General features: G+C 40.9%; 1 protein-coding gene across 3 annotated transcripts in view; it reads left to right on the top strand.

The window, feature by feature from the left end:
* Positions 1-25,867, top strand: part of LOC122671267 — a 71,477-nt gene that overhangs the window by 26,599 nt on the left and 19,011 nt on the right. For all 3 annotated transcript variants that reach the window (XM_043868398.1, XM_043868397.1, XM_043868396.1), the window contains exons 3-6: positions 11,655-11,739; positions 12,269-12,322; positions 12,539-12,630; positions 12,739-12,842. In XM_043868398.1, coding sequence (XP_043724333.1) covers positions 11,655-11,739; positions 12,269-12,322; positions 12,539-12,630; positions 12,739-12,842 — 335 coding nt within the window. The remainder of the gene's footprint in view (positions 1-11,654; positions 11,740-12,268; positions 12,323-12,538; positions 12,631-12,738; positions 12,843-25,867) is intronic.

Here is a 25,867-nt window from a genome sequence, read left to right as displayed (position 1 = left end):
GATGGCCCAGATGTGAGGATTCCATTTTAAGTGTTCCTGTGAAGGTGTGCTTAAGAGCACAAATCGTGGCGGAAAAGATTCTTGCACTCGGTGTATAATTGGTTGCGTGCCGCAGACCGTGGTGCACTGTCGCTTTACTTAATCAGTGTTTTTTCACTTATTGCATAAAAGCCCCTGTTCGCTTCTGAAAAAGTTCTAAAAGCCCCCTCGATCAGGGTTTTGACAGCAAAACTTTAACTGGCCATATCTCTCTCGTTTTAAAGGCTTTTTTGACGAACTTTTTTTTGAAATTGGGTATTTTTTCGAGAGGAATCCATTAGAGCCACTTTCAGAGGCAAAAAACGCAGAGAAAAAAAGTTTTATTCACAGAATACTTTAATGGATCGATCTGTGAAGCTGTAATGAACATTCGGATGTGTGCATCAACTCTCGAAGGGGTACTGCAGTAGATTGATCTCTGGAATACACAGGAGAGAAGTATTCTTTTATTTTACAAGTCCTATTATTTTTTTTTGGGTTTGCTTATGTGTTGAAAACAACCCTAGTTTTGTTCATGTATTGGGGAAGGGCTTGTAATTGATTTTCAATTTAACATTGTAATACCAATCAAGTTGGGGCTTGATTGGCTTTGGGGTTGTAGCCCTAGACTGTGTAGGTTCATAGTCAGAAGCAGGTGTTGTTGCACCTGGATCGTTGTGGCGATCATAATTTGAGTAGTGTATTGGGGAAATACGAAACCCTTTACAGGTATTCCTCCAAGGACGTAGGCACTTTGGCCGAACCACGTATATCTGGTGTCGTTGCATTGCTTTTATTTTCAACATATGCTTGAAGTGATTGTTGTGCAGAGTGGTGGGACACTATTTGGTAGACCCAACCACATTGTGGTGTGTGGTGGACGTGTTTATGTGTAATTGGTAATTACGGGACTGCCCCGGCCAATCTTGAATTGCAATAGGTGAAGCATTGCCAGTAAATTGTATGCTTGAGATTGGAAGAAAAATTATTGAGATCTACTAATTCACCCCCCTCTCAGTGGCACCTGGGATTCACAAGATTCAAAGATATGGAGGAGTTCCACTCCAATTAGAATTCTCAAAACCCTGACAAATAATGAAATCGATTGCAAGGTTTTAGGAATCCAAACTGAAATCAACCAATGTTAATAACATTCAGATTCACAACTAGAAGTTGCAGTTTCAGTAAATAAATTTTTTTTTGGGTGAATAAAATATTCATTACCAAAGAAGAAGAAATATAGAGGGCCCCAAGAACGGGGAAAAAACAATAGCAGAGATAGAAAGAAACCCTATCCCACACCTGGGGGGGGGGGAGGACAGGTGGGGTATACAAAGAAATGGGGATACCTTCAGAAGCAACAATTAGCCTATTCCTAGGGGAGTCAATACATCGAGAAGCTATAGAAAGGTTGCATCTAACCTCAAAGACAATTCGTGTCGCATCTTGTTTCATCTCGGACATGTCAAAACTATCTATTCAAAATTTCAGCGAGTTTTTGAGCTATGAATAAAAAACTGGATGGGGATCAATTAAATATATGTTAGACACCGTTGGCCGATCTATGGCCTCACGGTGTCGGAAATATTTTTCTGCCTACATTAGGATTCAACCGTATACTGCCAACCAAGGGTGCAAATCCAAAACACCACTTTGGGTGACTATTTTTGCAATATGAAAGTTTAAATATGTTTTATATAGCCTAAAACAAGGTTTCCATGAAGTGACGGACCTTAATTTGATCTAAAACCCACCGAAACGGCCAACCGAAACTTCGCAAGAAAAAGGACAAGATTTCGGCGAGGCTGAAATGGCCCTCTGAGATGAGATTTAATACTATGGTTATACCTGAATTCAATGGCATTAGTTGAGATATTGTTGAACATATGAAAACCTAAATTCTGATCAGTCATTCGATTCCTAGTTTGACTGGTTTTGACCTATCCTAGATCCACTTGCAGTAGTCCACATCAGTAGATCTGACCATTGGATCTAAGCTGAGTTTTTCAGCAACTGTTATACCCCCATAAAAGACCACTCGACTAGCCCAATATGCTGGTCTGAGCTGTTAATCTGGTTTTATGTTAGTTCTCACAAATCTGGATATTTTTACTGTGTCTATCCAGTTTTGGTATTGGTTTTCTCATCTAAATCAGAACTACACCAATTCATATCAGAGTTATGGCAGAGAACAGCTCAAGAACTCCAGACCAGCCTCCTGATCCTTATAATAGGATAGTGGAGATGTTACAACAACTGACTACTGATCAAAGAAGCATTGCTGATCGGCTGACTGCAGTGGAGAACCAAATTACTACTATCCACAGCAATTTTGCACCTCTTGAAGGTGAGGCAAGACATCCAACATAGTCTATATCTAACAATCATACTCAGATTACTCACTTCAACATCTTTTGAAGACCACATGCATGCATACTTTAATGGTGATAATGGTACTCCCGAAAGGTGCTTTGATGATACACAGAAGGTCAAGCTAGACTTGAAGGAGTATGGTGGGAAGCATGACCCATGGGTATTCTATGACTGGTTGGCGAGCTTATATGATTATTTTGATTGGTTTTAACTCTTTGAAACAAGGAAGATGAAGTTGGCTTGAACAAAATTGATTGGTGCAGCACATAAATGGTGAACTTATGAAAGGAAGCTTGAGAATCAGGGCAGAGCACCCTGATGCAGGTTTGTCACCAAACTGGGCTTCTTTCCCTAGAAATAAGTCTAGGGTAGACATGTTGGGCCTTTGGTCCCATAGGTTTTCTATGTAATAGGTCACTTTTGTGGGCCTAAAGTTGGGGTATATAAGTTGCATACGGGATTAGCCCTATACTTAGTTTATTTTCATGTTTTAGTGTTTTAAATTGAACCACTGGTCCAATTTAAGTGATTTTAGAATATTCTTTTGGCATAGAATCTTCTTAACTTAAGTTTTATTTTAGGTTCCACACCTCTACACGAATTTTAGAGAGGGATTGTTTTGTATTTAAACTCAGCCAAGGATTAGGGATTTCCTATTCCTAGGCTGCATAGGAATTTAGGCCTTTGGCCATTATAAATAAAGGCAAACCGTGGGGCTCCACTTTACCGCACTGTTTATGAAATTTCTCTCTTGCAAGCTGCTGCAACTGTTCTTCTACTGAAGATTTCCTTTGTGTGTGATCAAAGTTGGTGGGATTGGTGTGTGATCCAATCGACACTTTGCGGTGTAGAGCCCGGGTGGTTCGTTGGTGGGATTGGTGTCTGATCCAATCAACACTCTGCGGTATGAAGCCTGAGTGGTTCTCTTCAAGTCCTAGTTTCAAGTTCAAGTTCCTAGATCCAATTTTTATTCAAGCTACTGCCATTACAAGCTGCTGCCGATTACTCCCTACTACTGCAAGTAAGTGTGATAGCATTCCCATCTCCATACTTCTTCTAAACCCTCCACAGCCCAACCCTAATCTCCCCCTTTTAGTTTTTACTGTTTTCCACACTCTAAATCCTGTACAGACCTAACCCTCCATCCGAATTACATCAAATTCAAACCACAGCATCTCCAGCATACCCCCTCCACTCGATCCAGATCTCTGCCCCCTTTCATCCAGCCAAACCCTAGATCCTCCATTGCCACATTAAACCCCAAAACCCTAATTTACAGCCCAGCCAATTCTAACCATCAAAACCCTACCTCAGCCTAACCGAATCTCACTCTCACTCCCCCTAGCACTCGATCCAAGCCTTGGACCCCTCCCTCCATTGTAAACCCTAGAAACCATTAATTTACTATTTTCCAAAACCCGGAACCCGAAACCCTAACATGCTGCCTAGCTAGTTTACACACTTCCGCTCATCAAACCATCTCAGTACCTTCACTGATAGACTCCCCCACACCTGCCTAGCATAACCAACAACTCAAACCCTATCCCTAATTTTGATCCAAAACCATTTTCTGCCCCAATCGGCTTACCAGTTCATTGCAGATCCTTTTGTACTGGCTCCTAGTTGGTCTGTAAACAAGAATTGAAGGAAAAGTACTTACCACAGACATTTAGAACTCAACTGCAAGATCTCTATTCGTTAGTAGCTGAATTTATGGAGAAGTTTGACTCTCTTTCTGCTCATAACGGCATTGAAGTGGATGATGTACAACCATTATCCCGGTTTAGATTGGGATTGAAGCCTGATATCAATAAAGCAATGGTCTCACCGACGTTCACAGTCTCGAGGATTGCTTTGAGAATACTATGCATGCAGAAGAATTACTGACATCCTCTGTGAGGAGATACAGGTTTCAAGCTGGGGAGAACCAGAGAAATATTCTAGCACCTAGACCCACAAATATGGGTCCTACGGACCTACACATGTTACAACTCTTACACATTTTGATATGAAGGAAAGACTCCCATGACCACCAGCAACAAGACAAAATGTTTTCACTATCCGGAATATGGACATGTTGCAAAGGTTTGCCCACTTTGCCAGAAAGTTAATGTAGTTTCTAATGTGGAGGAAGACGCTGACGATGATGACTTATTTCTCTATCCACTTGATGATGAAGAAAATAGTGGTGATGCTAATGATGATAATGCAAATGAGGAGGAAACCTACGGTGTTCATGTGGTTAGCCACATCCTAGTGGTTGAAACCAAGGGAGAGGATTGGCGACATCACTATATCTTCTATACTTGTATCGCTCTAGAAATAAACCAGTGCAAGTGATCGCAGATAGTGACAGTTGTGTAAATGTGACTTCTGAGGCTTTTGTGGAGAAGGTAAAACTTCAAACTAAAAAAGCACCCACAACTATATAAGGTCTCTCTTCTTAATGGCAATGCATTGGAGGTAAATCAAAGCAAGGTTTGAAAACTCATTTCATTTTGCTGTTTCAGTCAGACCGAGACGAGCGAAATACCGAAATTTCGACGAAATTTTGCTGAAATAGTGTATTTTTTCCCATGAGTTGCGCTTGGCCATTTTGGAAGGCAAACAGCCAGAATGACAGAAATTTCAGCGAAACAACGCTTATTTCGTTTCACATCCTATTTCGTCTCGGCCATGTTGAAACTACCAAAATATTCAAAATTTCGCTGAAATTTCCACGAATTTTTGAGCTATGAATCAAAGGTGTTCAGTGCCTTTAAAGCTCCATCGTTATGAGGGAGAAGTGTGGTGAAGTTGTGCTACGAAGCTGATAGATGTAAGATGTGTTACTTGGACAACCTGGTTATATGACATGATGTGATGGTGGGAGGTATGAAGAATCAGTGTGTGTTCTAGTTCAAACGGAAGCATACTGTTTTTCAGCCATCAATGTCCCAGCTGAAGAAGTCAAGCGTAACGTAAGCAATTGAGAACTAATTAGAAGGATATTGATACTGGCAAGAAGATGTTGGATATCACAGAGGAGTTTATCAAGTCCAGTAAGGATTCGTGACTTATTCTGGTTCTTGTTACTAGGGAAAAAAAAAAAAGAGCAACCCAGTGCACGAGGCTCCATCTACTGCAGGTTCTTGTTACTAGGGAAGTGACTCCTTAATCAGAGGTCATGCTTTCCAAGCCAATCAAGGACCTGATCTCTAACTTTTCAGACTTAGTGCCTGAAGAGCTACCAGATGAGTTGCCACCCATATGTGACATTCAACATGCTATTGACTTGGTACCTGGCTCAGTGTTACCAAATTTATCAGCTTACTATCTTAGCCGTATGGAGCACGAGGAGTTAAAAGAGCAAGTAGATGAGTTGCTATGAAATAGGTTCATTCAGGAAAGGTTAAGCCTGTGTGCTGTACCAGCCTTGCTTACACCTACGAAGGACGGCTCATGGCGTATGTGTATGGACAGAAGAGCTATAAACTTGATTACCATCAAGTAGAAATTCCCTTTTCCACAGCTTGATATGTTAGACATGCTGTCTGGAGCTAAGGTCTTTTCAAAATTGGACCTTTAAGACTAAGGATGGACTGTTTGAATGGAAAGTCATGCCTTTTGGTATGACAAATGCATCTAGCACTTTAATGGGAATCATGACTAAGGTACTTCGTCAATTAATTGGTCGCTTTTTGGTTGTTTATTTTGACGATATTTTGATTTACAACAAGTATCCAGACTACCATATTGATCATTTAGGACAAGTCTTGAGAGTACTATGATATTATTGAGGTTGGAAGCTTCCATGGGTTGGCATCTTTCTACCAAAGATTTATTCGCAATTTCAACATAGTCATGGCACCAATTACTAAATGGCTGAAACAGAACTAAGGAATATTTGAATGGACATCAGCGACAAACAAAGCCTTTATGCTTATCAAGAAGATGATGACAAAGGCACCCATCCTACAATTACTAGACTTTGAGTGAGTGTTTGAAGTTGCTATAGATGCTTCACACATCGCCTTAGGAGGTGTACCATGGTACTAAATCTCGTTTCGTTTCGGTGTTTCGGTCTGACCGAAATTTCGTCGAAATATGGTATTTTTTTGTGGGTGTAAAATGCCAAAAATTACCGAGATGTCCGAAATTTTCGAAACGAGATGACTGAAATTTTTGAAATTTCATCGAAATTTCCGAAATATTTGAAATATTGCATTTTTTTCATATCGGACTTGCGTTTCGTTTCGAACAGGTCGAGATACTCGAAATATTCGATATCTCGACCGAAATTTCGCAAGTTTTAGTACTATGCTTATGCAAGGTGGCCATCCATTCGCTTTCTACTGAGAGAAACTTAATGATGCTAAGCGACGCGACTCCACTTATGATTTGGAGCTCTATGCCATAGTTAACGTGTTATACTACTGGAGACACTATCTAGCCGGTAAAAAGTTCATCTTATATACTGATCATGAGGCGTTTAAGCACCTTTACTCTCAAAAGTCGGTTAGCAACTGATTGGTGGCTTATCTACATGAATTCATGTTTGCATTGAAGTACAAGGTTGGCAAAGAGAACATTCTTGTGTATGCATTGAGTCGCAAAGTGTTAACCCTTAACACATTTTAAACAAATGCAATTAATTGATTAGATAAGGGGGGGTGGAATATGTAGTGTAATTGATAAAGATTTTTCCAGATTTGTCAGGAGTTACAACAGGGCGGACAACATCTAAAATACTCCATTCATTATGGCTACTTGTTCTTTGGGACTTGATTAAGTTGGGGTGCCATGTCTTGTATTCCATCCCTTGCAAAGTGGTCCGATTCCTCTGGGCCTAATTGATTAGATAAGTGGGGAATATGCAGGTGATAAAGATTTTTTCAGATTCATCAGGAGTTGCAACATGGCGGACAACACCCAAAATACTCCATTCATTATGTTTGCGGTACAATGTCTTGTATTCCATCCCTTGCATTTGCGGTTGTTTCTGAAGGCCGAGGCCCAGGGGAATCGGCCCACTTTGTGCGTTATCTTCATTATTGGGGTCTCAACGAACTAGCAGCCATGGTGGGGGTTTGGGGGGTGACAACCCCTGATGAAAATTTTTTTAGGGCTACATGGGTATTTCGGTAATATGTGCCTATGTACGGTTTCACTATATATTTGCAGCAAGATGATTTTCTCTATAATCTGAGAGGTGTGAGGACGAGTGTTTGTAACCCTATTCTCCATTGATAGTGAAGCACATCTCATCTCACTATGGACATAGGCAATATTGCCAAACAACCTAAATCTTTGTGTTTGCATTGTGATTATTTGTTTGCAATTTCCATTCTTTTCTGCATCGTTTTAGGTTCTCGTTTCTACAGGTTGTGTATACCTAACTCATCCCTACGTCATCACATTATGCGGGAGTTACATGGAGGAGTTTTGGGAGGTCATTTTGGGAAGGACAAGAATCTTATTCAGGTCACTAATCGCTACTACTGACTGCACATATCAAAGGAAATCGATCATGTGATAAAAAGGTGTCGTATATACCAACGTGCTAGAGGAACTAAACAGAATACAGGTTTGTACTCACCTTTACATGTTCCTCATGCACCCTGGTTGGATATACGCATGGATTTTGTACTCGGACTACCTCCTACTCATGAGATTTATGATTCTATTATGGAGGTAGTTGACCGATTTTCGAAGATGGCCCATTTTTTACCTAGTCGCAAAACATTTGATGCTTATCATATTGATAAAATATTTTTTAAACCAGAAATTAAAAAATAATTTAAAAATAGAAAATTAAATCTGACTCCATAGAGTTGTAGAACGGCTAATATTATCTAATATATAAAAACTTGAAGCCTAACTAGTACATATTTACCCTGTTTTTGGCAAAAAATTACTTCAGGGAAAGGGGTATTACCTCAAAGTTTGAATTTTCAACGAATCTCCCTCAAATCCACCAAATCTATGTTGTAGATGAGTTGTACAAGCTTCTATCAATGTGTTCCACCAATAATTAGAATTGGAATGCCAAAAAACAAGCCTATAATCAACCTTTTTGGTAAAAAAATGAGGTTTTGACCTGACGAAACCAGCCTCTGAGTTGATCGAAACAGTACTGGTTTCAATCGACTTTAGGAATAAGTATAACCAGGTTGTAGCATTTCGGCAAAATGAAACTGCACCACCGAATCGCACTGAGATTCAACTGAAATTTGCAAGTTTCGGTCGAAATTTTGTATACTGGCTGAGCTGTGGTCTGTTTCGTACTGACCAGGGTCGAAACCGGATTTATTTCGGTTGATTTCAACCGAAAAGGTTGACTTCTTGAACCATGGTGGTGATTCAAGGTGTGATTAGTGGTAAATCCAATCCTTGCAGTGGGAAGCCCAGGTACTGTTCCTCTGTTCTTTGATGTTCATTTGAAGATTGTTAATTCAGTATTCTGCTCTCCCACAACCTGCAATCGAGTTTCGGTTCTGGTTCCTGTGATATAGCTATTTTACCTTCACTAGGACTGCTGGAATCCAGGTGTTCTACAGGTTTGATTTATGTTCTGATTTCAGAAATCTTATGTGGTCAGTATCATATTTGTCAAGGCGGCAAGGCGACCTAAGGCGGTGGAGGGGTGCCTAAGAGCTTAGGCGACAAGGTGCCCGCCTAGGCAACCAATGCGCCCAAGTGTTATTTTTTATTTCCCCTCTTTTCTAACATTATTTAATATGCTACAATGTACCTTATATCATCAAAAATCAACATTAAGCCACATCAAGTCATAAAAAATCAATATTAAGCAACATCAAGTCATCAATAATCAACATTAAGTCACGTCAAGTAATCAAAAATCAATATTAAGCCACAGAAAGTCATCAAAAATCAACATAGAACTAGAAGACAGCAGAACTGAAGAAACAAGCTATTGAAAGTTTGAAACAATCAAAACATACATTTGGTTTATACTGTTCTTAGAAAATATGATCTTATCAATAAGTAATTAAATTGCTTTCGATTTAGAGAAATGTTATTGTTCTCTAAGAAGTTTGACTGATCAAATGATTTTATTTTTACATGAGACTTTTTGTATTAGGTAGAACACAAAACCAGCTTTCCAACAAATCCTAGATTACTTAAATCCGATTTATATTGAAGGAGTTATGTTCTGGTCAAACCTTATTTGGTTTGCGCAAATGTTGTCAAAATCACTCTGAATAAAAATATTTTTTTAAATATCAAAACAATTGAATATTTTACCGCTCTTTGGGTTTTTATCAATGTTTTACCATATTAAGATTTATGGAATTTCACATTTGAGAAAAAACCTAGCATTAGAAATTTGAAAATTTCACCTACCGCCAAAAATCCAGTTTTTTTTTTTTCTTGAACTAGGGGGTTGACTTTTTAACCTTTAAGAATTTGATTTTTTAACTATTTTTATTGGATTCAAATAGGGGGTATTTGCTTGTTTATGAATAATATCTTAAGTAGATGAAATACAAATATAAAAAATATTTGGCATAATTAAGTACCAGAACCTGGTCCGATACCAATTAAACCAGTGCAACACACCCTACACTAAGGCGGCAGTCGTCTAGGCCCCTAAAGATCCGCCTGGACGCCTAGGCGGCTCCTAGGTCACGCTTTGACAACTATGGTCAGTATTCTATACGCTATTCTATTGTCATATTCTGAACCTGCTGCGTAGATACTGCAATCCTACTCCAAGTAGGATTTGATTGTTGCTGTTTTGAAGGATATTCTATATCTGATATATATGGATCTGTTATACCTGAATTCAATGGCATTAGTTGAGTTATTGTTGAGCATATGAAATTTGTATTCTGAATTTCTGATCAGTCATTCGGTTCCTGGTTTGACTGGTTTTGATCTATCCTAGTTCCACTAAGAGTAGTCCACATCAGTAGATCTGACCATTGGATCTAGCTGGGGTTTTCAGCCACTGTTATACCCCTATAAAGGACCACTCGACTAACTCTATACGCCAATCTGAGTTGTTGATCTGGTTTTATGTGATTTCTCTCGAATCTGGATATTTTTTCTGTGTGTCGATGTTGTCTTGGTACTGGTTTTCTCATCTAAATCAGAACTACATTACCTCTTCCTTAAGTGGTTAAACTCCATCCTTCACTAAAAATAGAAAGAAGGAATCCTGTTTTGAATGTAAAAACTAGGTTGCTGCCCAAACAAGTGATATGATCCTTTGCTTTGCAGCCTGTGGTTGATGACCACTTGCAAACTTCTAGTCCTTTTTTACTTTTCCAGTGTAAAAATGAGCATTCCTTGGACTTGTAAGACTGTTATGCCATATTCTCTCTATTTAATCCTCTTGTGGTGTGGAGTGTATTTGATATCCCCATGCACGGAAGAGCTTAAACAATAGACCTGGATATTCCTGTATCACCAGGACCTTAGCTTCAAGAGGCTGAACATTTCTCACTTCCTTTCCGGATCTTGTGAAGAATGGTTTATTCAGATTTCTTTAGCAATCAGCCTCGCATTTCTTTTGTTTTTTTCATTTTTTTTTTGGTGTTATATCTATTTTCCTCTCTGTCCTTTCTTTAATAAATTCTTATCTTTCACTATGAAAAAAAAAAAAAAATTTAAAACACAATTTACACTACTGTTGTGAGATCCTTTCCAATATTTGACTTACACTTTCCATGAAAAACCATAAGGTGCATCTGGTCATGGGGCTTCATCCCTTGATAAGATGACAAGGGCCTATAACATTTCATACTTGGCAAGTGGGCATTTGATACCGTCCTCTGGTGTGATGTTGACCCTATCCAATTTTGGATGGCGGAAAATAGTATTGGCTATAAATTGGAAGAATAATCACAATTATTGATTAATAAAATTATAAAGCTCCATGTCCCCTTCAATATGATAATCCCCACCACTTAATTTGATTATCGTGTTGCTTGTTCTTCATGAAAATGCTATCTAATGAAAGAATTTTGTGATTTTATGTCTTTTGATGTGAGGATATTTCAGAGGTAATGGTTGAGTGCTGTATATGTAGTCAAATTGATTTGATAGCCTTCCCTCCTTTTTTTTTTTTTTCCAGTAATGAATTTATTAAAGCTTGAAAGCATACTCCAAATATACAAGATGATGTAGTTTGTACCTTGCTGAAATACCATAAAAGGGGCAATGTCTGGCCCTACATGGTATTTTACTCTTCTAGTGATTGGAAGAATAATTTTTTTCTGCAATTGATTTTCTTATTCTTTTCCACTCAACTGCAGGGATGGTAGGATAAAAATTATTGGTGGTGATAACATTGAAGGCCTTCTCATGTCACCAAAGCAATTGTCTTACAAACATTTAGAGGTTTGTTAGTTTAAGGGGACACAATTGTTTGGACTGCAAACTTTCCTGACTTTTTCAGTTTATATTTGTTCTATGATAAATATGACTACTTTATAATTTAGCAGTATCAAAACTAAAATGTGTTCCGATGTGCTGAGTACAAACCACATGCATATTTCCTTTGCTTTCTCGTTCTGTTAGAATGATAATGTGTACGTACTTTTGAAACCTAAACCTGAAATTATCTGTAAAATTTGGTGAACTCGAAATGTAGTTTATCATCTCCTCCGGTAGTAAAAATAAATAAATTTAAGAATAGGATTGATCAACTTGATTTTCCTGGCATCTTAATTTAGCAATTTATTAAATGTTTGGTTCAGTTAATAATGTAGGACAATTTTGAATGACTGTAATACAGTAGCCATTGCCCAAAATGTTGAGTCTTGTTTTTTCATATAAGTAAAAAAAAAAAAAAAAATTGTTTATTTGCATCCTATTCTTCAGATAGAATTTATCTCATAAATTTTACATTCTATTGTCTTTTTGGCAGTTTCTACACAATCAAGGTTTTCTGGTGGGTGTCTCTAACATTAATGACATTCAGGTACATGATTTTAATGATCTATGTCCTTGTGAAACAATGGTTTAGTGCTTTTAATGTTCTATGTTATCTGTTTTTTATTTGTGTAGAAGTGTCAATCAAACCATTAAGACAGGCATTAAAGTAATAGAAACAAAATAAAAAGGAAAAACGCAGAGAGATCCTCTATCAATTTTCAACTAGATAATAATTGGTTTAATATATTTTTTGATTTGGCAGGTTTGGGATCTGGAACACAGGTGTATAGCTTTTTGTTTGCCCTGGGACTCCAACATAACTGCCTTTTCCGTGATTTATGGCACCCAATTCATGTAAATACTGGCATAAGATAGTTCACTGAATCGTCTTTTAGTCAGCTTCTAATTGGCTGGAGGTAGACTTGGTGCAGATTGCATAACATATGTTCTGTTTACAATCAGGTATGTTGGAGATGAGTATGGGTTGATGTCTGTATTGAAGTACGATGCTGACGAAGGAAAGCTTCTGCGGTTGCCCTATCATATTCCTGCAAATTCTATAGCTGGTAATTTCCCCTTTTTGCTTTGTAACTAATGTTTGTCGCTGCATTTCCAATTTATTTGTTTATGTTCTACTTATAAAAAAATTTTCTTATGTTCTTATCTTGTTTGCTGCTCAAAATGTTCCTATATTCTGGGTAAATTGATCATTTCAAATGAACTTTTTTATTTTAATGTTAAAGGTAAATCAATGCAACTTATCTTAAACGAAGTCTCGTGTAGATGTAGAATAATATTAGGTGGATGGAGATATCTTGTGCATATTTTCCTTTTCCATCCAACTTGGAAAAACTGAACTGACTGTAAAAGAGGTTATCATCTTTTGCCATGTACTTCATTCCCCTAAACCAGAAGCGAGCAAATTAATTAATTGAATGAATAAAATTTAAGGGAACTGAATATTTCATAGGTCTCTCTGTGCCCTCCCCCCCACCCCCCCCCCCCCGGCGTCCGTTTCACTCTTTCATTGCCTCTCCAGACAGGAGAGGGTTTCAACTTTGTTAATTATTGTAACACGATATAGGGGGGTTTTCCCTCCTATCGTGACTTGTTATTTGTGAGTCCTAGTATGTCTAGGAGAGTTGGGTTTAGTCTTTAAGTTGTTCTCTTTATTTTATTTGATTCCTTCTACAAGTAGGAGTCCTTTTCTATGTATCTGTCTGATTATAAATAAAGCCTTGGGTTGGGGGAGACTGCTAGATCTATCGACTATTGTTCTCTAGTCAGTCCCCCCTTCTCTCCCATCTCATCTCTTCTCTTTTGTTTACTGATTCTACCATTCAGATATTATTACATGGTATTAGAGCGATGAATAAGAAGGGGGAGAAAAAACTGCAAATCTGATAAGCGGGAAGGTCTCTGCAAGTTAAAAAAAAAGGTTTCTTATCTGGTATGGTTTTGCTGCTATAAGCAATTGCTGCTGCTGGAGTCGATTGTTGAAGTAGAACTCTGGTTTGCTGCGATGGAATCGATGCTCCCCAAAGCTGGCTCGCTGAAGCTTGGTTCCTCCTTTCGTTCCACCGCCATATTGTTCTCTGTTGGAGTCTTAATGAATTCCTTGTGCAAAATGGGTGTCGCAGTGGTCGGTAACCCTTGTGAGATCACTGCCTCCTCCTGCCCTATTTCTTGGTTGCGACTTGCGAGTTTATCTGGTCAGTGACTGGGGTTTCGAAGAATATGACTTCCTAGTGGCCTGCTTTTGTCGCTGGTGGGTTCTGGTTTCTGAATGCAAGAAGACGACGACTTTTCACAATGCTTTGCTCCCCTCCTCAGAAATTTCCAAATCTTCCTTGAACTTTGTGGTAATTCATCTCTTTCTCATGTTTCATTTTTTATTCCAGAATTAGCCTCCTCACTTATCCTTCACATGTTACCTATTTAAGTACTTCTCTTTATATTTTATTTTATTACCCCATGACTCGTGTCACTCATGTCCTAATTTTTTTCTCTTTCTTCCAAATTTGCCCTTTTTACTATGTTACCAACCTCTCTATTTTACTTATATCTTTTACTTCCAAGTTTGCCCTCACTCAATAGATCCTAATTCCTCTCTTGTCTATTTTCCTATTTAACTACCAAATTGACCCCTTGAAAATTCTGGTTTATTACCAGATTGCCATTCTCCCTTGTATCTTTCATATATTTACAGAATAGCCATTATTTATCTGATTGCACCCTATTACCTACCCAGTACCCCTTGCCTTTGGACATTCTGGTTAGTTACAATTCTGCCATTAACCCATGCTATTGCTTATTGTGTACTTGGGTGGGTCCACACTGAACCCAATTGGATATTTTGACTCGTGTTCCACATCACTTGGGTATTTCCTGAAGTAATTACAGAATTACCATTGGGCTTATATGTTTGCCATATTATTACTTTGGTGCATAGTTATCAAGGCGGGAAAGCGACCATGGCGTTTTAGAGGGGCAAAATTCAAGGCGACACCGCCATGGCGGCAAGGCGCTCGCCATGCCGACCAAGGAGCCTGGACGCCATGGCGACGCCTTGATAACTATGCTTTGGTGGGCCCTCGATTACATCAGTTTGTGATTTCCAATTTTTGAAGATTGGCAATTGCATGACAATTATTTGCTACCATGAGGGGAGATTGGAAATTATTTATTGGGATCTTACTTGCATGGAGATGATTTCTACCGTGAAGGGGTGAATTGAGGATTATTTTATTGGGATCTTATTGCAATGCTACACTTGATTATTGGATTTTTTGTGATACTCATCCTTTGAGATGCTAATTATTGGTGTCATTATTTGTCACGTGTAATGGCACATGTGAGGGGGAAATTGAAGATTATTATTCTCTTATCTGCTCAAGTCATCAGCTCAAGATTATTTTTGTCTGTAGATTACTATTATTTATTTGTTTGTGTCCTCAACAACAATTTTATCTAAAGATGGTATTTAGCAACAATTCATATTTATTTGGTCTGCAACAACCTGATGCTGTCTGGTCCCGTAGTAAACTATACTGCCTATTTGGTCCACATTAAACTATATTATTTATCTGGTATTTGGTCTACAACAAACTGATGTTGTCTGGTCCGCAATAACCTATACTGCCTATTTATCATTGGAGTTTTTATTTGAGTCCTCTATTTGGGGCTCTATATCTGCCTGTGTTCGAGCAGAATACTACTTTTTTTGGGTGAATAAAAAATTCATTACCAAAGAGAAAAAATAATACAGCAGCCCCCAAAAGGGGAGAGAAGAAAAAACCAAAAAATACAAGTAGTCTGAGCCTCAAATAGAGGAGGCAGAGGCTTGGAGAGAGACAGAAGGAAGACCCCAGGATACAACAATACGCCTGTTCCTTGGGGAGTCATTACACATAGAGGGAACAGTACACATTATCAGGATGCTTTAATTTCAAAAGAAATGGAATCCCAAATCTGTTGGAGAGGCTGAGAGTTGGAGGTCTATATCCTGATATTACGCTCCATCCAAATGTGGTTGGTGACAGTACAAAAAGCCAACTTGCCAACCGTATCACAAATAGAAGATCCAACGAAGGACATATCTACCCAAATCCACTCTCTATTAAAGGGAAGAATTCTCCGACTTCTAGGCCAGCATTTAGCTAAGATGCCTTTCCAATTGGAAGAGGAGAGAGGGCAAGCGAAGAAGAGATGGTCAATATCTTCCATGGCATTCCAACAAAGGCAGCACATAGGAGAGACAGCAATCTGACGATGACGAAGGAAGGACTGCGTTGGGAGGCATCGAGGCAGTTGGAGAAGACTCGCCAGGCCGTAAAGCAGTGACGGGGGATGTGATGTTTGAACCAAACAAGCTTCCTCCAGGGAGCCAGAAAGCCTCTAGTGCGAATGAAATCCCAAGCAGCTTTAAAGCTAAAAGAGCCTGAAGAATTTGGAGTCTAGATAACACAGTCACCTCTCCTTGAGGGTCTTCTAGAAATTGAGGGTAGGGCATTCCAAATATTACTAAGCACAGGATGTATGGTGTAGGGAGGAGCCCAACCGACTGGATCTAAGATGTCTGCTACCTTAGAATGTCTTGGAAGACCTGAGTAATGGATGGTTTTAGAGCTGACCAAGTGGATAAGGATTCCCATGGGGTGCCAATGGTCCAACCAAAGAGAAGTAGAGCTACCATCATCAATATGAGAGCAGATAGCACCAAGCGCAACATGACGAGTGGCTAAAATCTTACGCTAGACCCAAGAAGCATCAGGAGAGAGACAGACCGACCATGAAGAATCAGAACGAAGGAGCCCTGAGTAGATCCAATCAATCCAAATACTTTTCTTTTTAGAGATAATCTTCCAAATTAAATTAATGATGTCTGCCGAATGCACCTCAGTGATTCACCTTAAACCCGACCCCCTCCTCCTTCGGAAGACAAACTGAAGCCCAGCTAATGGGATGGAGAAACCTTGAAGTGTCAAAACCCTTTCAGAGGAATGAAGACATGAGAGATTCCAAAGACTTGATGGTAGATTGGGGAAACGCAAAAATGCCGGACCAGCTGCCCAACAAAAGAGAGAAGCTTGGCTTTCCAAAGTTAAAGTCTTTTCCTAATAAGATCCAGCATTGGAGTACAATGCTGAGTAGAAAGCTTGGCTGGGGTCAAAGGTAAGCCCAAATACTTGACTGGGAGATGACCAACAGAAAACCTAGATTTTTCAACCAAAGCAGCTTTGTCCGCTTTAGAGACCCTAGCTAAGAATACAAGAGACTTTGTTGGATTGATCTGGAGCCCTGAAAGATCTTCGAATTCCTGCAGACAAGACATAATAGCCTCAAAGGACCTTATCGAGGCCTTAGAGAATATCATAAGGTCATATGTGAAGGCCATATGAGAGAGCTTGAGAGCTTTGCACTTGGGAATAGGAGTGATAAGCTGCTGATCTGTACAAGTTTGGATGCTCCTAGACAAAACATTCAGGGCCAAAGCAAAGATGTAAGGAGAGAGAGGGCAACCTTGACGAATTCCCACCGAGGAGGCAAAATAGCCAGTAGGACTACCATTAACCAGAACAGAGAATCTGGGAGTAGAGATACAATAGTGGATCCAATGAACAAAAACTGGAGGAAATCCCATCTTAGTCATCACCTGAAGAATGTATTCCCACCTCAAAGAGTCAAAAGCCTTGTGGTTATCAATCTTCATTAGAGCAACTGGGGAATGATGCTTCTTGTCAAATCCTCTAACAATCTCATTGCAAAGAAGAATATTATCTGAAATATTTCTACCAAGAATGAAAGCCGACTGATTGTCACCGACTAAAAGATCCACAACAGACTTCAATCTAATGGCAAGAATTTTAGCAATAAACTTGTATAGCAGGTTGCACAGAGCAATAGGTCTGAAGTCCGACATAACTTAAGCACCTTCCTTCTTAGGAATAAGATAGAGAAAAGTGTGATTGATCCCTTTAATCTGACTAGGATTGAGGAAGAAACTTTGGATGGCCTTGATAAATCCTCCTTATCTCCCAAGCAGCTAAAAAGAAACCCATACTAAACCCGTCGGGACTAGAGGCCCTATTGGCCTTGAGAAAGATGATAGCAGCCACAATTTCATCCTCATCCGGAATAGACCTGAGGGAGGATAGAAGCTCACTAGGGATGAATTTATTAAGCAAGTTGTTTGGGATAGGACCAGGATCAGCCAAAGAGCCACTAAAAAGATTCTTGAAGTAGTCCACTGCCATATCTTTAATATCCTTGACTCTTGTAACCGGGAATCCATCTTGAGCCATAAGCTGCACTATGGAATTGCAATTTGTTCTTGATTTCAAGGAGCGATGGAAATTGGCTGTATTGGAATCCCCTAAATCCAACCACTTGATTCTAGATTTCTGCCTTAGGAATTTTTCTTCTTGAGAAAGCAAGGAGGATAGCTGTAAAGAAACATCTTTTTCCTCTTCTGCCAAAGGACCGTTGAAATTATCAGTTTGGAGCTGCAGCTGAATAGCAGATAACCTGTCCTTGCAATCCAAAACCTGCTGGGAACTATTTCCAAAAGAACTAATATTCCAATCCTTAAGAGCAGATTCGACATTTCGAAGCTTCCTGGCAAGAGCAATAAGGGGAGAAGAAAAGGCTTGGACTGGCTCATCCCAAGCTACATGGACTATAGGTAAAAAAGTAGGATGAGAGGTCCACATATCAAAAAATTTGAAAGGTTTAGGGCCAAAAGAAGTGTAAGGTTGGATAGCCAAGGAGATGCGGCAATGATCTGAAACACCAGGAGTATCAAAAGTGGCATGAGAAGGTGGAAAAGATGCGAGCCAGACTTCATTAACCATAACTCTATCGAGCTTACAGGCAATTTGGGAGCTGCCTGCTCTTTTATTTTTTCCAAGTGAATGTAGGACCAGTCCACCTGAGATCATTCACCCCTACATCCTCAATACAATCGTTAAAAGCAGCCATAGAGTCCAAATCCAAATGATCTCCTCCTTGCTTTTCATGACCATATCTGATCACATTAAACTCTCCTCCTAGCCCCCAAGGAAAAGAGCCCAGTCTGCCCAGCAATGGAACGTAAATCACCCCATAAAGAAATTCTTTCAGCTGGGTTATTAAAGGTGTAAACAACAGTGAAGAAGAAACTGAAATGGTCAAGGCAGTCAGAGAACTTGAGATGCAAGAACTGAGGAGAAGCCGAAAGAAGGGAAATTCTAATTTTTTAAGGACCCTACAAAACCCATATACGGCCATTGGGGTGATGAGAGTAGTTGGATGAAAGAGACCAACCAGGGGCAAAGGAATTCAAAATTCTGGAGGCATTGGACTCTTTGACATGAGTTTCTAGAAGACAACAGAAGGAAGGGCGAAGAAGCTGGCGGGAACGAACAACAACTTGTTTAGAGGGGAAATTGAGACCCCTGGTGTTCCAAAGGACACCTTGATTCATTTAGACGAATGAGGGGGACCCGACACAAGGCCATGAAGCCTCTGGAGAAAGCACCTGAATTGGGAGGAACTACGGTGACGCTGTTGGTAGGAGTGAACAAGAGTAGATGGAGGGGACAAGTAAGAAGCCTGGGAGTTAGGCCTCGAGAAAGAAGAGAGGGGTGGAGAGGATGACGGGTTTGAGGTAGGTAAAAGCCCAGATGGGCAGACCCTAGATCCAGTAAAAGAAGAATCGGTTAAGTGATTAGGTTGGCCAGAGGAGATGGGCCCAGAAAAATTGGGTTCAGAAAAAGGAGGGACCACAACAGGGGGTTAAGAAGAGAGGGAGAAAAGTGGGAGAGGGGGCCCACAAGGGGAGAGGGATTTTAGATGGAGATTCACGAAGAGAGTCGATACTTGGAGAAGAAAAAGGTTCTATCCTCGCAACGGAAAGAGCAGTCTACAGGGGCAGAAGAGTGTCTGATAGCAAAGGCGAAGGAGATCGAAACACAACAGAGCCTCTGCCAGAGTTGACATCGGAACCCATGCGAGAGTGACGACTGGAGGTAGTGTGAGCAGGGAGATCCTCGAGGATGGAGCTGGGGTCTGTCACATCGCTAGAAGCCAAAGCTGCAATGTTGTTCGGACCAACAGGTAAAGCAGTGGGGGAACTTGAAATCTGAGCCCCTTTCAGGCGGTGTTTCCGGTGCCTTTGCCTGGTTCTAGATCTACCTCGCATAGGAGAGAGACCATCGGACTAGAAGATGGGATCACTGAGGATAACCGGAGAAGAGGAGACTCTTTTTTCCTGAGGAAGACCATTACCTTCTGATGTGGTCGGATCAGCAGGAGGTTCTGGGGCTACTTTTGGTGAGCAAAGACTAGAGTCATGCCTGAAAGTCTTGCATACAAGGCAGTGAGGTGGCTTCCAGCCAAAATGGATTTCTTGCTCGAAGAAGAAATCTTCACCTTCATTCACCGTTATGTAGGAAGGCAAGGGGTTATCTGCTGCAACTTCAACACATATCCTTACATACGCCAAACGATCTTTTTCTCATGGTGTGGAGATCAGAGAAGAGAGGGGTGCCTAAAACGAATCCCACAGTGCTAAGTCCTTCTGTACACCAGTAATGAAGAGGAAGCCCTGGAAGGGAAATCCAAAGAGGAATAGTGGAAGGATCGACCCGCCTGAGTTGCAGATGGCGGTGCCATTGATGGAGGAAGATTGGCTTCTTACTAACTTGCCAAGGGCCTCCTTCCAGAGTGCGAAGCTTGTCCAGCTCATCAGATAATTTAAAAATGAAGAATGCATTATCCAGAAGAAAAGTTTCAAGATTACCTACAACCTTCCATTGCTTAGAGAGAGAAAGCTTAACAATATGGAAAGGGGGCCTTGAACCAAGGAAGTGACCAACTAAGCAATTCTCCCAGAGTTTTGCCTCATCTTCAAGGAGACCAAGAGGATAGAGAGCAACTTTGGAGGAGCCAACAATAGAAGGGGTAATAAAATGGAGAGGAAGGCCTTGACATTAAGAAGCAGGAGCAGGCTAGAAAAGGTCACTCCATTGGGAATGGGGTGGAGCAGCAGGGGGTGATAGAGGGGGGGATGGACGAGCAAGGGAAGTGGCGGGATGGCAAGGAAAGCAGGTGGTCCTAGGTGAGGACGACATTCCACCGGAAACCAGAAGAGAGAGAGGAGAAACCCTTCAAACCAGCCATGGTGGCCGACACACAAGGAAGATCATCGAGAACCTTTCTTCCTTTTCCCCACAGTCCTGCTATCAGGATACTACTTACAACCTGCCTTCCTTGAGAAGGGCTTTTGATGTAGCCATTGGATTTGCACTTTTATCTTTCTTTGAGAAGATGACTGCTTACTACTGGTCTTCTTTGTGAAGTGCTACCTACCATTGGCCTTTGTGAAGTGCTTTCTATATTGTTGTTGCTGCTATGATATTGTGGATTGCGGTTGGAGGTGGCCCATGCTGTTATGTTTGAAATGAATGTTCCTCAGTATTGGAGCAAAGCTTTTCTCACTGTTTCTTATCTCATCAACCGGATGCCGACTTGTGTCCTTGACTTCAAGGCTCCGGTTGAGATTCTCTAGGGCTCTTCCACCTTTCTAATCCCTCCTAAAGTCTTTGGATGTGCTTGTTTTGTCCGGAATCACCATCTTCATGGTAAACTAGGGGACTTAAGTGTGTTTTCATTGGCTACTTTGCTACCCAGAAGGGCTACAAGTGCTATCACCCCCCTTCTCGTTGGGTCTTTGATTTTATGGATGTTGTATTCCATGAGTCAATTGCCTATTACTCTCCGACACCTCTTCATGGGGTGAGTCTTCTCTGTTTGGTGAAGATGTACCTCTAGCTGTACCTATTCTTGGCTCAGACTCCTCTTCTCCAGTTCCTTCAGTCCAGGGGGAGTCTTCTCCTAGTCATGTTCAGCCGCTCATGAAAGTTTATGCCTGTCGTCATCGTGAGCAGCAAATAGATACCACCCCAGTGGCTCCGGTGTCACCTGCAACACCACCTAGCCAGCTGTTGTACTCAATACCCTATTGCTAAGGTGGTTTCGTACAACTCTCTTTCTCATTCATATCATACCTTTGTGTCTTCCTTGTCATCTATTTCCATTCCTCAGAATTGGTAGGAAGCTATCACAGAACTGCAATGGAAAACAGCCATGATTGAAGAAATGCAAGCCCTGAAATCTCTTCCTCCTCAGAAAAGGATCGTGAGTTGCAAGTGGGTTTTCAGTGTAAAGTAAAATATGGATGGGACAGTGGACCGATAGAAGGCTAGGCTGGTTGCAAGAGGATTTACCTAGACTTACGGTTTGGATTACCAGGAGACATTCGCACCAGTTGCAAAATGACTACCAACTGGGTGATTATTTCTTATGTTGTGAATTTAGGATGGGATTTGCAACAACTTGATATCAAGAACGCATTTCTTCATGGTGAACTGGAAGAAGAGTTGTACATGGAAATCCCTCCTAGTTTCTCATGCCAGAAAACTGAGGGAAAGGTTTACAAGCTCAAGAGAGCTTTGTATGCGCTGAAGCAGTCTCCCCATGCTTGGTTTGGGAGATTCCACAAAACTATGGTGTCCGTAGGTTACATGCAAAGCAATGCTGATCACACCCTGTTCATTAAGCGAATTGGCTCCAAGATTGCTATCCTCATTGTGTACGTTGATGACATGTTGTCATTGGGAGCAACACAGAGGAAATTTTTCGCCTAAAGACTTACCTTGATCAAGAGTTTGAGATTAAGGACCTAGGTAAGCTGCGCTATTTTCTTGGCATTGAGGTTGTCTGCTCTACCAAGGGTATCTTTCAGATACTCCTCTTGAAGCAAATGTTCATCTCACTAGTATGACTGGTGACCCAGTGGATAAGGGACAGTATCAAAGATTGGTTGAAGTTGATTTACCTATCCCACACTCGTCCTGACATTGCCTTTGCTCTTAGTCTGGTAAGCCAGTATATGCATGATCCTTACTCCTCACACTTAGAAGCTGTGTTTCGGATCTTGTGCTACTTGAAGTCTGTATTAGGAAAGGGAATCCTCCTCTCTTCTCATGGCCATTTGCGAGTTGAGGCCTTTACCGATGCTGATTGGGCTAGCTCTCTAGATGATCGACGATCTACCACCGGTTATGGCACCTTTGTGGGAGGCAATCTGGTTACTTGGAGGAGTAAGAAGTAGACAGTTGTTGCTCAGTTTAGTGCTGAAGCTGAATTTCATGCCATGTCTCATGGCATCTGTGACTTTATGTGGCTTCAAGGTCTCTTGAAAGTCCTAGACCTTCATGTTTCCCTTCCTATGATGCTTTACTATGACAACAAGTCCGCAATTAGTATTGCTTACAATCCAGTCCAACATAATCGCATCAAGCATGTGGAGATAGATCGTCATTTCATTAAAAAAAAGCTAGATCAAAGGCTGATTTGTATTCCCTTTGTAAAATCCGGAGATCAGTTACCAGATGTTTTTACAAAGGGATTAAGTTGTAAGTTGTTTCATCCTATTGTATGCAAGTTGGGCATGTGTGATATCTATGCACCAACTTGAGGGGGGTGTTGTAATATTGGGTGTAATATGGGTATAAGGGTAACTCTGTCCATAGGGGCATTAATGTACTTGTACGTATATGTCACTTATTATAAATAGAATAGGGCTGTCGCACTGGCAGTCCAATCATTCCTCTCAATCAAACATGGGGATTTTCCCTCCTATCGTGACTTCGTATTTGTGTTTCCTAGTATGCCTAGAAGAGTTGGGTTAGTCTTTAAGTTGTTCTCTTTATTTTATTTTTGATTCATTCTACAAACAGGAGTCTTATTCTATTTTTCTGATTATAAATAAAGCCTTGGGGAGGGGGGGGGGGGGAACTGCTAGATCTATCGACTATTGTTCTCTAGTCAGTCCCCCATTCTCTCCCATCTCATCTCTTCTCTTTTGTTTACTGATTCTATTCAGATACTGCTACAAACTTTTTAATGAATGATACAGCTGATTTAGTTTTTGTAGCTTTCTTTTTTTATTTTTAATATTTTAATGTAATTGACTAGGGTAGTAGAAATTCTAGCTTGAGAACAGTTTTAACAAGTTGAATTGTTTTCAAAGTAATGCTTCAACATTCTGTTCCTCTGCTGCTACCATTGTCCATCAACATCCCAAACCATTCTGACATGCAGGAAACCTTTTTTTTTTGGTGAATAAATATATTACCAAACCCCAGGAGGGAGCAGGGAGAAAAAAGTGGGGGGGGGGGGAATATACAAGAGAGAGGGAAAAAGGGGGAAACAAAGAACAATCAACCCGTCCTACGTAGAGGAGGAGACTGTAAGAGAGACGAATCAAGGCCCCAGGATCATAGTTGTCATGGCGTCGCCATGGCGTCCTGGCGCTGGAGAGGGCTGCATGGTGACCTACGCCATGGCGACCCTCTTTGATTTCTTCTTCCTGACTCTCTTTCCCTCTTCGATTTCTTCTTCCTGTCTTCGATTTCTTCTTCCCTCTTCGATTTCTTCTTTCCCTCTTCAATTTCTTTCGATTTCTTCTTCGATTTCTTCTTCCTGTCTTCTTTCCCTCTTCGATTTCTTTCGATTTCTTCTTTCCCTCTTCAATTTCTTTCGATTTCTTCTTGATTTCTTCTTCTGTCTTCTTTCCCTCTTCGATTTCTTTCGATTTCTTCTTTCCCTCTTCGATTTCTTCTTCAATTTCTGAATTTTCTTCTTAAAACTTGAGAAACAATAGAGAAAAAATAAAACATGGCTTGAGTATACATCTATTAACACATTAAAAATAGAGAAAATAAAAAATAAAACATGGTCGACATGCTCGCCATGGCAACGCCATGGTGGGCGACATGTCGATATATCGACGTGACACCCCTCCACCGACTTGGATCGCCGTGACGCCGTGACAACTATGCCCAGGATACAACAATATGCCTGTTCCTTTGGGGGGGGGGGAACAAAGAACAATCAACCCGACCTACGCAGAGGAGGGAGACTGTAAGAGAGACGAATCAAGACTCCAGGATACAACAATATGCCTGTTCCTTGGGGTATCCAAAAATTGCTTGTGACAAATAAAATTAAGCTTAGAGGACATGTCGAAGAAGATGGCTTTCCAAATCAAATCCAACGACCGAGAGTTGGAAGTCCAGCTCTTGAGGTTCCTTTCCATCCAGATATGATAAATAGCGGTGCCAAAAACAAACTTCCCAATAGTGTCACAGATAGTAGTCCCAGAGAATGTCATGTCCAGCCAGAGCCATTCTCACTCAAAGGCAAGGGGTCTCCTGCATTGGGGCCAAATCGAGGAGAGGGCTTTTTTCCAGATGGGGGAGGTGAATGGGCAAGCAAAGAAGAGGTGGGGTATGTCTTCGTGGCCATTCCAACACAAGGTACAAGAAGGGGAGACAGGGATGTTGCGGTGGAGAAGAAAGGCTTGGGTGGGGGGGGGCAAAGACTAAGGGTTCTCCAGGCTGTGAAACTATGGCGAGGGATATGACCTTTGAACCAAACTAATTTGTGCCAGGGGACATTGGGACTGGGGTCTCGAACAAAATTCCAGGTTGAGGAGGAGCTAAAAAGGCCGTTGGAGAAAGTAAGCCAAAGAACCTTATCCGCATGAAGGGGGGGACGGATGGAGGGGGGAGGGAGGGACGACCAGATTTGGGAGAGAATTGAGAGATCAAGAGAGGAGGGAGGGGTCCAGGAGCCTAGAGAAATAAGGGAGGAGAGAGGGGTAGCTTTAGGAAGACCAGAAGAATAGATCGATCTGGGCCCAAAGAAATTGTAAAGCACCCCAAGAGGATGCCAAGGATCAAGCTAAAGAGAGGTGGAGGAGCCATCAACAATAGAGGTTGATATACCTCGGAGGGTGAAGGAGGAGAATTTTGCGCCATATCTAAGAGGAGTCAGATGGAATAGAGACAGACCAAGAAGGTGGGAGTAAACCCAATTGACCCTGATGGAATCCTGGCGGGAGGAGATTTTCCAAATAAGTTTGAGGATGCCCGCAGTATTGGAGTCACGAATGCGATGAATGCCAAGACCTCCCTCAGATTTGGGAAGACAAATGGACATCCAGCTGATTGGGTGGAGGAATTTAGAAGTGTCATTCCCTTTC

The sequence above is a fragment of the Telopea speciosissima genome, chromosome 8 (genome assembly GCF_018873765.1).
Source record: "Telopea speciosissima isolate NSW1024214 ecotype Mountain lineage chromosome 8, Tspe_v1, whole genome shotgun sequence".
Classification (NCBI taxonomy): Eukaryota; Viridiplantae; Streptophyta; class Magnoliopsida; order Proteales; family Proteaceae; genus Telopea; species Telopea speciosissima.
Note: the sequence above shows the minus strand (reverse complement) of the source record. Positions and strands in the feature narration are given on the sequence as shown.